Source organism: Loxodonta africana, chromosome 10 (assembly GCF_030014295.1).
Source record: "Loxodonta africana isolate mLoxAfr1 chromosome 10, mLoxAfr1.hap2, whole genome shotgun sequence".
NCBI classification, from domain to species: domain Eukaryota; kingdom Metazoa; phylum Chordata; class Mammalia; order Proboscidea; family Elephantidae; genus Loxodonta; species Loxodonta africana.
In genome coordinates, this window is record NC_087351.1 from 64,801,844 (window position 1) to 64,814,806 (window position 12,963).

At 36.4% G+C, this 12,963-nt stretch overlaps 1 protein-coding gene across 3 annotated transcripts in view; it reads right to left on the reverse strand.

Moving 5' to 3' along the window:
- The window catches only part of FERMT2 (FERM domain containing kindlin 2), a 99,801-nt gene that overhangs the window by 25,847 nt on the left and 60,991 nt on the right, over positions 1 to 12,963 (reverse strand). For all 3 annotated transcript variants that reach the window (XM_064292491.1, XM_003408627.3, XM_064292492.1), the window contains exons 4-6: positions 10,985 to 11,119; positions 1,903 to 2,128; positions 1,704 to 1,806 (exon numbers count right to left, since the gene is read on the reverse strand). In XM_064292491.1, coding sequence (XP_064148561.1) covers positions 1,704 to 1,806; positions 1,903 to 2,128; positions 10,985 to 11,119 — 464 coding nt within the window. The remainder of the gene's footprint in view (positions 1 to 1,703; positions 1,807 to 1,902; positions 2,129 to 10,984; positions 11,120 to 12,963) is intronic.

Here is a 12,963-nt window from a genome sequence, read left to right on the forward strand (position 1 = left end):
AAGGACATCACGCTTGGTTAAGGAGAGAGTCAACAAAAAAGAGGAAGACCCTCAGTGAGATGGACTGACATAGTGGCTGCAACAATGGCTCAAACATAGCAATGATTATGAGGATGGCTCAGGACCAGGCAGTATTCCGTTCTGTTGTACATATGGTCGCTATGGGTTGGAACCAACTTGAGGGCAACTAACAACAACACAAAAAATCTAACTTGAAGGTGTTAAAGTACTATTGAGTGCTTTTCAGTATGGTTATTGCATCGGGCCATACTAAAATGATGTGATCAGAGAGTGATTCAAGTGTGTTTGGTAACATCTTGCTCACTGTGGAAAAGCTTACCCAAACAAAGCAGCAGGTCTTAGAAATAAGCTATCATTTTAAGTACCCAAAATAGAGAGTACGTTTATTTTATACTTTGTGGAAAATAATTTACTTATGGATTTATCCATTTAAGAACCAGCCAAACCAAACCCACCGCTTTCGAGTTGATTCTGACTCATAGTAACCCCACAGGGTTTCCAAGGCTGTAAATCTCTACGGAAGCAGACTGCCACATCTTTCTCCCGTGGAGCTGCTGGGAGTTTCTAACTGCCAGCCTTTCAGTTAGCAGTCGACTGCTTTAACCACTGTGCCACAAAGGCTCCTTTAATAAAGAACAGTAACATCTTTATTAAAATACTTTCTTAGGATGTTGACAAAATACATGCCACCTCTCCCCAAATGTAACTTTGTTCCTAAAACTGCTTTGGGTTTTACTAAAATTGGATATGATATTACCTTAAAGTAGAGTAAAAATATTTTTACAGTTCTATTACATAGACATTACTCTTTTATAAAGAATTAATCACATACTAAAACATTGTAAATTGGTAAGAGGGGACCCAAGAGAAGTGTTTTCCCCAGGATGATAGGGAAGAAAAGGATCTAACCCTCTGTGCCAAGTGTTTTCTGGGGGAAAAAATTCAGATCTCTAATAGCAAATTCCAGTTTTATCAGAAAAGCAAAGCACAGATGATGCCAAACAGTGAAAACATATCCCAAACAAAGGCTGCTTATTACATAGAGAGAAATGTAAACCTTAAAAACATGTGATTAAAAATTTTTTATACCAAGATCTTTTGGTATATAATTAGAAATATGAAATAGAAATATGAATATGAAATATAAATAGAAATATGAAAGTAAGTGAAAAAGGTAATCGTTCAGGAAAAAAAAAATTAACCTAAAGTACAATTGAAACAAGGTGTACAAAAAACTAACTTTACTAATTTTTTAGTACACACACACACAAAAAAACCCCAAAAACTGTTGCTGTTGAGTCCATTCCGACTCATAGTAACCCTACAGGGCAGACCAGAAGTACCCCCATGGGTTTATAAGGAGCAGCTGGTGGATTTGAACTGCCAACCTTCTGGTTAGTAGCTGTAGCTCTTAATCACTGTGCCACCAGTGGTCCAATAGTACCTTTAAAACACAAAAAATAAAGTAAAAAAAAAATCTTAAAAAAAAAGTTTAAACAATGGACTTATGTAAATTACTAACGCCTCTGCCTTAAAGCTTTGGGTTTTTAATGTTATTCAAGACTTGCTATATAAAAATAATTCCTTACCCACTAACTTCCAGAAACAAATATCCACATAAACTGAACAAATCAACAAACCAAAAAAAGGAAAGAAACAAAATCCCTCTAAACCCTCGGTACCTTGGGATTCAAATCAAAAAAGCTGTAATACTTGAATCGGAGCAGCAAGGCCTCATTTTCCTTCACATCTTGTTCCATGAGAGATCTTGATGAATCAAGCCACCTGGTTAAATTAACAACAGTGAAAGACAGAGTTAATACAATACTTCTATCTCTAGTCAGATACAGAAATTCTTCAAACGTATATTTTAAAACTTACCCTTGGTTGATTTTTGCTTTATCGAGAAGAGCTTGAGGCTTGAACATTTTGGCCAAGATTTCTGGTGATGTGATTGGTTGACTGACGGCAAGTATACCGGGATTGCCTTCTGACAAAGCACTGTCACCAAACCAAGCAGAGGTTGGTGACAAGGGACTTCCATCATTAGCATCGTAAGTGGGGGTCATGGTTTTACTATAGAGTCCTGGGCTTGAATATATACTTCCTAATAAGTAACACGAAAAACAGGTAGTAAGCACGAAGTACAGAATCTTAGTTTTCAATAATAAATGCTCTAATGATATAAAGCACATTGGGAAACACAAGCTTCGTTCTGGAAAGAAAGCTTAGTACATTATTCTACCTGTCTCGAAAACATGTAAAATTAACGTAAATCTATGTATATAACATTAGAACACGTAATAACATACCATTAAGAACAGAATTAGGCTGGTGGAAATTCTGGGGAAAAAAATCAGTTCAAGAGAATTAGGAGGAAAGTTAAGGATATAGCTGAAGTAGACAGACCAACACTTTGTTTTTAATTGTGGCAAGGCTCACCTTTCAGAGGGCCAATGTAAAGAACATCAGTGCCTATAGGAAAGGAAAGAAAGGAATTCAGAAGGTAAAGGAAAGGCAACAATAGAGGACAGCAACAAAAGAATGAAAATGAAAGGAAACGTGAGAAAAAGAAAAAAAAGTTTCCTAATTGTGAATCATAAACTGAAGTACATCAAGTGGGTTTACGACTAAAGAACAACCTCGCAAGCTACAACAACTTTGTCCAGTTCACTGGACTCTGGTCTAGCCCCTACTGACAAACATGTCCACAACATTTATCACCCTTTGAAGTCCACACTGTTTAAGACAGTTCAACGTAACTGAATAAACTCACATGAACCAGGAGAACAATCCTGTTTTCTCAGTGAGTAGCTAAACTGGTTCTGTCAGGTTTACAAATACAGTAGTAAGGTAAAGGGTGGATAAAATTTGTCCTAGAAAGAGGCTAAGAAAGGTACATTTTACAATTAATCTCATGAAGAATGGGTATTGTCTTATTTATCTTCCAATAGCTCAGTATGACAGTGCTGGGCATACAGCAGAGATCATATATAAGTAAAAATTTGTTCAATTAGTCTGACGATGCAGCCTCCTTTGTTTAAATTACAATTAAAGAGATTGGGTTTAATTCAGACTTTTTAAAAAGTTCAAAATGACAGTTATTAAGTAAAAGCACTTAGCGCCCCCCCCGTCCTAACTCTGTTGATATTTTGTCCTTTAGTCATAATTAAAAAAAAAAAGCATGTAATAGGTAGAACATGTTAATGGATGATGGAAAGAGAATAGCTTATTCTCTTACTGAATTTTAGGAATATGCTTAGGAACCCCTCTATTCCTCTGTATTTCTTTTTTCTCATGTGATAAGAGAATTATCTGTGAAAAAGTGGTAGTTAATGCTAAAGATTTCTGTAGTTGCCATGCTAAGAAGTCAAAAAAAAAGGAACAAAAAAAGCGACCTCTTCTTGGCCACAGACTATCTGATTTATGTCTCTAATATGTGTTCTTCCAATGCTAGTACTGAAAGAACTTGTAGAATGTAACACTGTTCACCAGGCAGTAAGGAATATTGTGAACTCTCCTTTTATAGGATTTAAAAAAGAATAAAGGAATACTGGGATATTTATTCATGACTTTGTTTAAAAGCTGGAACCTGAAACTAGACTGATATTTTTCAAACCTACTACACCTGTGTGGCACCTTTGTGAAAGGGTTAACTGGGCACCCAGACCTACTAAAAGGGCTGAAAACATTACTACAGCTCAGCTGGGCAAAAAATAATTCTGCAAAAGAGAGTACACATGTAGATAACATGTGGAAACTCATTAACTTTTATCATGCAGTGGCAGAATCTTCTAATTATTTATTTCAAAGATCTACTAAATAAATCTTTTTATTAAGAATGCCAGAATATGGAAGATTTGTTCCGTGTAATGAAATTACTATTTAGAGTGAAAACTGACAATTTTCTTTATAAAGTTTCTAGAACAAACAAAAAACATGTTCTCCTAAATCACATATTTACTGGAATCAGCCACCCACCCAAATCTCTTCCCTCTGAACTTTTACACAGTGTGTACAGTCTGTCTACATTTTGCATATTATCATTTCACAGTTCTAATTTGTTCTTGTTCAGCACTACATGGTACTAACTCATCAAATGTTCCCAACAACCCTATTATTCTCATCTTGGTTGAGAAAAACGAAGCACAGAGCAGCTAAATAACTTGTCCAAAGAGTCAAGAGCTAGTAAGTTGCAGAGCCAACCTATTAATCAGGCAGATGGGCTGCAGCTACACAAACTGCCTCCCATGTATCCTTACTTATTCCCAATTGGTGTGCAATTATTTGTTTAGAGTTTTGTTACCGACGTTACTGTTGCCATTACAGTGTGTCAATAAACATTTTTTGTACTTATTTCCCAATTCTAGCAGCATTGCTGGGTCAGAGGGTACGTGTATTTTAAATTCCTTTTAAATCTCAGTTGGGTATCAACCCCAACTAGCACGGTTTACAATTTAAAATTTAAAACAGATTTGAAGCAGAAGGGATAAAGTGAAGTAGCATACAGGTTTTTGCTGCTACAGCATTCCTATGAAATCTTTCATAAGCCAAAATGGCGTAAAGACAAGACGCAATTACCACTAATTTAACTCATTGCCATGAAGTCAGTTCTAACTCACAGGGACCCAATCGGACAGAGTAGAACTACCCCACAGTGTTTCCAAGGAGCTGGTGGATTCGAACTGCTGACCTTTTAGTTAGCAGCAGGGCTCTTACCCACCACACCATAAAACCTAAAATAATGCTAACATATAATAAAAACTGAGATGCTGAGTGAGCAGGTAAAGTTAGTCTCCAGGGAAGGAGCTTGGTGATACCCCTCACCCTCAGAACGCTGCAAAACAAATGCTAAAGGCTATCTCTGCTTTTCACCTCTTTTCTTAAAAGCAAATATCCTCTTCAGATTTCTTTTGATAAACAAAAATAGGTGCTTTCCTAAGTCTTTACTAAAAGTGAAGTGGTGTAAAACAAACTTTCAGAAAGCGGGGAATGCCAGTATTTAGTTTACCTGGCAACAAAAAAAGATTGCTGAACTACACGGAAGGACGACCAAGAAACCAAAAAAAGGGGAAATAAAGAGTTTTGCGCCATTCTACATATTGAATTGTTTGCAAAAAAAAACTGTAGCACCAACCAGTAAAAAGGTCTTAAAAACCCTAGTTGCACCTGAGTGTGGATATATTTTAACACAGTAAAGTGTACCTGATAACTCAGTTATTACAAACTGTACTCTCATACATATCCTTTCTATAAGAGAATACACTAAAGCAATACATTTAAAAAAATTTTCCATCAAAATACCTATCTTATACCATTCATAAAAACAAACTACAGGTAAATGAAAACATAAGAATAATAAAAATACTGAAAGATTTGCAACATTCAATACTGGGAAGAATGTACGAAAGGAACATTTTCATATAACGTTGATGGGAGTGTAAAACCACAGAAGCTTTGTAGTAGACAGAAATATTAGACACCACCTACGTAGAGAAACAGGTAAAGATACTTTTCCTGTACGGAAAACTCTGAAGCCATTTATAAGAACTAGGGAAACCTCAGGAGCCCTGGTGGCTCAGTGGTTAAAAGTGCTTGACCGCTAACCGAAAGGTCAGTAGCTCAAACCTACCAGCCACTCACTCCGCAGGAGAAAGATGTAGCAGTCTGCTTCCATAAAGATTTACAGCCTTGGAAACCCTAAGGGCAGTTCTACTCTGTCCTTCAGGATCACTGAGTCAACAGCAGGGAGTTTGCTTTTTTTGGTAGGGAGGTCTCTATGTTCTGACACAGAAAGATCACCAAAACATTGTTCAGTAAAAAAAGCAAGTTACAGGACAATATACAATATATATTAAGATCTTATGTATTGAAAAAAAAAAAACTAGACATGCAATATATTCCCACATATGTATATAAGCACATATAAAGGGTACTGGTAAAATGTACTCCAAATTTATACAACATAATTTTACACAGCAGTCAAGAAAAGTTGCTTCTTGGGAGGGAGTGCTCGGGCCGTTCAGGAATAGCACAAAGATGGAACCATCACAAAGGCGCGAGTTAGTGCCTAAAGTAGAGGTTAGCTTCTAAAGGCAACGTATAACGCAGGACACAATCAAAATTATCCTTGAAAAATCTCTTAAATAGCTATAAACTACACTATCTTTGAGCACCATATGAAGTGCAGCAAAAGCCGTTTTATTCACTTCACAGACATCTGTTTTATCTATTCACCTCAATACCAAACCAAAACCAAACCCGTTACCGTTGAGTTGATTCCGACTCACGGCAACCCTACAGGACAGAGTAGAACTGCCTCAAAGGGTTTCCATGGAGTGGCTGGTGGATTCGAACTGCCGACCTTTTGGTTAGCAGCCATACCTCTTAACCACTTCGCCACCAGGGTTCCCATTCACCTCAACAGTCCCTCTATAAAAACCATCACAACACCTTAAAATTTCCAACTGGTAAATAATTGTAAACCTACCGTTTATGTCAGTTTTATTTGTTACTGTAATTTAACTGACGTGAGAACCATAAATACAAAAGGAAAGTTGTAGCTCCTGCGATAGCTAAAGTTGAAGATTCTGAAAATGTGATGAACAGTAGCTAAAATAACATGTTGAATTAGTTGTTGTCCAAGAATTAAAAAGGAAGGAGAAGTAAGGGATGGAAAACATCTCTAGATTTTAGACTCTGTACTCAGATTGCTTCATAAAGGCTCTGAACTTTCACTCAACTTTAAAGACACCTGAACTGGAAATCAAAGAACATGGACTACAGATGTGGTTTATGTGAGAAAGATTCAAAACTCCAACCAGCAGACCCATACTAAGAGAAAAGGCCATTAGCCCTATATGAAGCTGCTGACAAATGTATATTTATGCTTTCAAGATAAACTGTTTAAGATATGAATATACCTTTTCATATTCTCTGCTTTATCTGACTTTGTCAAAAACCCAACCAAAAACTGTCCCTTTTGGTTGCAAAAAACAGTTTCTAGTGTATCTTTAAATAGCAGAATCACATGCTCACAACTGGTATGTCCACAGTTCAAGCAGCAATGTAGGAGGCTAGGGAAACTGTTTCCTCATTAGCAAAATGAAGATAGTATTTAATCCTTACCAAGAGCCTACAGTAGGAACATCTGTAAAACACTGAGCATGGTGTCTATCATCTCAAAGACATCATGTATGGAGATAGAGGACCTGTTGCTATTTATTATGGACACAATATAGAACTGAGCTTATTTTCCAGTATTTGGTCCAATAAATGACTAGAGTGCTAACACATTATAAAAGTAGATAGCTAATATTTCTTTTAAAAATTGTTAGTTTTTACTTGTATATGGCACTCAGTGGACTTTTTCCCTACTGATCATCAGTCTTCCATATATCACTATCTTGGTATACTTTTTTTTTTTTTTTATTAACTTTTATTGAGCTTCAAGTGAATGTTTACAAATCAAGTCAGTCTGTCACATATAAGTTTATATACATCTTACTCCGTACTCCCACTTGCTCTCCCCGTAATGAGTCAGCCCTTCCAGTCTCTCCTTTCGTGACAATTTTGCCAGCTTCCAACTCTCTCTATCCTCCCATGCCCCCTCCAGACAGGAGATGCCAACACAATCTCAAGTGTCCACCTGATATAATTAGCTCACTCTTCATGAGCATCTCTCTCCTACCCACTGTCCAGTCCCTTTCATGTCTGGTGAGTTGTCTTCGGGAATGGTTCCTGTCCTGGGCCAACAGAAGGTTTAGGGACCATGACCTCCGAGATTCCTCTAGTCTCAGTCAGACCATTAAGTATGGTCTTTTTATGAGAATTTGGGGTCTGCATCCCACTGATCTCCTGCTCCCTCAGGGGTTCTCTATCGTGCTCCCTGTCAGGGCAGTCATCGATTGTGGCCAGGCACCACCTAGTTCTTCTGGTCTCAGGATGATGTAAGTCTCTGGTTCACGTGGCCCTTTCTGTCTCTTGGGCTCTTAGTTGTCGTGTGACCTTGGTGTTCTTCATTCTCCTTTGCTCCAGGTGGGTTGAGACCAATTGATGCATCTTAGATGGCCGCTTGTTAGCATTTAAGACCCCAGACACCACATTTCAAAGTGGGATGCAGAATGTTTTCATAATAGACTTATTTTGCCAATTGACTTAGAAGTCCCCTTAAACCATGGTTCCCAAACCCCCGCCCTTGCTCCGCTGACCTTTGAAGCATTCATTTTATCCCGGAAACTTCTTTGCTTTTGGTCCAGTCCAATTGAGCTGACCTTCCATGTATTGAGTGTTGTTTGTTTTTAAGATTTAGCATTTCATATGAATTTGTTGGAATGCCTCGATTTTTTTTTTCTTTTCATTAAACTGCTTGGATATAGACAACTAAAATCTATTTTTAGTTCTCTCACTCAAAATACAATCACTTCAGACAGAAGACAAGTACATAGTTTATGGCTCCAGTCATATGAGTTTCAAAAACAGGCAGCACTAATCTGTGGTGATAGAGGCAAGAAGTGGTTATATTTGTGGGACAAGATAGAGGGACATGTCATGCTACATCATGACCTGGGTAGGTACAATGATGTGTATGTATATGTAAAGATTCATCCGTCTGTAATTTAAAATTTCTTTACTTCATTGTATGTAAAACCTCAATTTAAAAACAAACAAAAACCCTGTTAGTCCAAAAGATATTTGACCTTCATCTTAAGTCATCAATTTCTTAATCTCCACACTGCCTTCCCTTAAAGCACTGTATAAAATCTCTCTTCTTTGCAATTCTAACATGAACCCTGTCTGATTACAATCAAACAAAATCATCCTATAAATATACTTTTATATGTAGTTCTGAGAATTAAATGAGTTTTCATTTAAACTATAAAATAACTGAAAGCACGGATTGTGTATACTGTCCAATGCCTTTATAAGTAGAAACTCATGTCTAAATCAAATTCAAAACTAATGTTATCCTAAGGATAAGCATGTTCTTTTACTTCCTGCTCAGTCTGTAGGCTTTTACCACTGTTCCCAACCTTTCCCCTCATTCCTTCTTTCACATTTATTGACTGGAAGCAAATGTCACATTCTTCCTAAAATAATGATTTGTTCATTTTGTAATATGCTCAGAAACCAATGGCTCTACAATGAACTAGTCTAAATTCCTAAGCCTGTCAATAAAAACTCTCCAATTTGGTTCCAAACTACCTTGTAGGTCTTCCCCCCATGAATTGTCTCAAATGGTCTACACGCATGCCTTGTACTTTTTTTCTGTTTTGGGGCCAGGACATTCTTTGTCAGTATGATTCTTTCTGTTTAGATTGCCTTTTCTTCCCATCAAAATCCTATCTACCAGAACTTAAAAGCTTAATTTACAAACCTACTTCTTCAGTCCATAAAAATGAATATAACCTATTTGGGATTAATCATTTTATTTTCTGAATTTTTTAAACCTTATTTTCTACAATGTTCATTTGGCATTTCTGTAATCCCTCTTAAATATGATAACTACTCTATCAAGTAGCCTGCAAATTACTTAGGAGTCCGTGGGCAGCATAAACGGTTACGTACTTGGCTACTAACCAAACGGTTGGTGGTTCAAATATACCCAGAGGCACCTTAGAAAAAAGCCTTGGCAACCTAATTCCAAAGGATCACAGCCATTGAATACAGTTCTATTTTGAAACACGTGATGTTGCCCTAAGTCAGAATTAATTCAATAGCAACTGGTATAAATTACTTAAGAATAGGGACTGTTTTATTTCTTGTAAGGAACCTGTGGTACAGTTAAACACTCGGCTGCTAACTGAAAGGCCAGTGGTTCAAACCCACCAGCCATCCCACAGGGAAAAGATGTGCCAGTCTGCTTCCATAAAGATTTACGGCCTAGGAAACACTATACGGCAGTTCTACCCTGTCCTATAGGGTCAGTGTGAGTCAGAATTGACTTAATGGCCCTGAGTTTTTTTCTTTCCATCTTCCAAAATGCAATCAGTACATGACTAAGTACAGAAAAGTTACAAGGTCTTTGTCCTTAGAAGTTCCTAAGCTTATTGTGCCATAACTTCTTCATTCTTAAAATGTGGAACTACTCTTCAAAAGGTTGTTGTGAGAATTAAATGAGTTGCCATGGGTAAAAGTACATGGAATAGTTCTGGGCATACCTTAAGTACTATGTAAGTGCTATTACATCCACCACCAAAGAGCTTATAAAGCCAGGAATGAACTAAATCAGTAAAAATTAGGTATTTGCTGAGGGACCCACCCTAAGAAATGAATTTATAAATGTGTAGCCGATTCTGGGTAGCTGATGGAAGCATAGGAAACTGTACTGTATGGTCTAGGACTAACTGAACTACATAACTTAACCAGTCATCTAGCTACCCAACAAGGTATCTCCTACATCCGCGTCAAATGCTAAATGCTAAGTTAGATTCTGATAATAAAGAGGTAAAAGACAGTCCCTTCGTGCAGGGAGCTTACAATTATTACAGGAGCAATTCTTAGAGGAAAAGAAGGTAGAGAGGCAAAGGCAGCAGCATGTACAAAGCACAGAGAAGGTTTTAAAAAGTAACCTGACAGAATAAGAACACATTAAACTAAATAGTAGTGGTTTTCACAGAACACAGAAAAAAGGAACTAAATACTTAAAATTGTTCAATTTCTGCAAAGCAAAGAACTAAGCCCAGTTAAGGTACTGTTCCTTTTTTGACTCTTTTTCCTCAGCAGAGAACTAGCCTTCATTATTGTTGGTACAACTATTAACACTTGACATGAGAATCTGCACATGATAGATACTGGTGACTCTGACAGTGACTTGATGATTGAAAAAAAAGATGCTACGGAATTTTTTTTTAAACTTGTACCATTCTCATGACCTCAGTGATCTATTTACCCAGCTATCAAGAAGACACAGGCACCTAGCTCGTCTTTCTCACACTGAGTTCTTGTTTAGTCAAAGTCTCACCTGATCCAGGAGTGATAAGAGGTCCCTCTAATTCAAGTGCCTCATCTTCAGACTGGTCATCTAGCTTTTTCTTTTTTTTCTTTGTTGGATCTCTGGGTTTTTTCAAGAGAGAAAGTTCTTCAGGGTGTCTGATATCTGTTAAGATTTAAAAAAAAAAAAAAAAAAAAAGCTTATTTTACTAGAACAGAGGAAAATGGAAACACTTTACACTTGGTAAATCTATTGATCTATTTTCAGATAAGAATCTAGAATTTCCTTCTGTGTACACGTGCTTTTGTTTTCTGTTTTGATGCCACGCAAAAGTTATAACTATATAATACAACGACTTCAAAGTGCAGAGAGATAACCATCTGCTGGGGTGACAAAAGAAAATATTAGAATCCTTATTTTTATTATTTTTTTTTTTACCTAAAACAGTTAAGAAAGAAATTAAGTTTTACAGTATACAGCACCCCTCACTCATTCTGTGTGTCAGGAGAGCTACATGATACATGCGGTAAAGGTAATGGTAATACTTTCACATCACTGTCAAAGCTCAAAATTTTAAATGATTCAAATTTTTCTGTCTCCTATGGAATGACTACAGGTTTCTGTGTTTGTGTATATCCTCTTTGTCTTCACGTAAGGAGTATGATAAGAAGTAAAATGATTAAAAGGAAAGCAGCAAAAGAAACCAGAGAAGGCTTAAATAGATATATATTACATTACGTTATATATTTTATATATGTATTACATACCATGTTTGTGAATTTCCAAGACTCAATATTGTTAAGATATCAATTCTCCTCAAATTGAAGTAAAGATTCAATAGAGTCCCAGTCAAAATTCGAACTACTTTTTTGGTAGAAAATGACAAGCTGATTTTAAGATGTATAAAGAACTGAGAATACCCCAAGAACAGTGAAAAAAAAAACTAAAAAGAACAAAGTTAGAGGATTTACACTACCTGATTTTAAGACATAAAGTAACAGCAATGAAGACAGTACGGTTACTGGCTAAATGACAGACAGATGTATCAACGGAACAGAAAACAGGGCCCCAAAATAGACCTCTAGATAGAAGTGGTCAATTATTTTCAACAGTTCTAGAACAATTAGCGATTTGTATGTGAAAAGAGCATTAGCCCTTACCTAAAATATGCAAAAAGTAACACTAAATGGATCATAGATGTAAATGTAACAGCAAAAACTACAAAACTTCTAGAAAACATAAGTAGACAAATATTTCCTAGATAAGTCACAAAAAGAACCATAAAAATTTTTTTTAAAAAATAAAAAATCTGCGCTTTGAAATATACTACTGAGAAAGCCAAACCGTGTAATAAAATATTCATAATACATATATGTATATACGACAAACGTATCCAGAATATATACAGAACTCTTAAAAACGCAACAGTAAGAAGAAAAATGGGCTAAAGGTTTGGACAGGCACTTCACAAAAGAACATATAAGAATGGCCAAGAAGCACATGAAATGATCCCTCAACATGATTAGTCACTGAGGAGATGCAAATTAAAACCACGATGATACAGCTTTACATGGTATCAGTGTGACTAAAATTAAAAAGACTGATAATACCAAGCGTTGGTGAAGATGTGGAAGAACTGGTACTCTCATATCCATCTGGTAGGAATGTAAAATGGCACAATTTTTTGAAAAAGTTTGACAATTTCTTATAAAGTTAAACATATACCTGCCATACGACCCAGATATTCTACTCAATAAATATTCTTGAATATTTATTCAAGAAAAATAAAAAGTATGCTTATAATCGCTTTATTCAAAAAGCCAAAACTGGAAACAACCCATATGGATAAATAAAATGCAATATTTTCATATCAACAGAACTCACACAATGGAAGACTGCTGTTAGTTGCCCTCAAGTTTACTCCAAGTTATGGTGACCTTATGTATAATAGAACAGAACAGAACATTGCCTGGCCCTGTGCTATCTTCCAGCACTGTATCAGACAATAG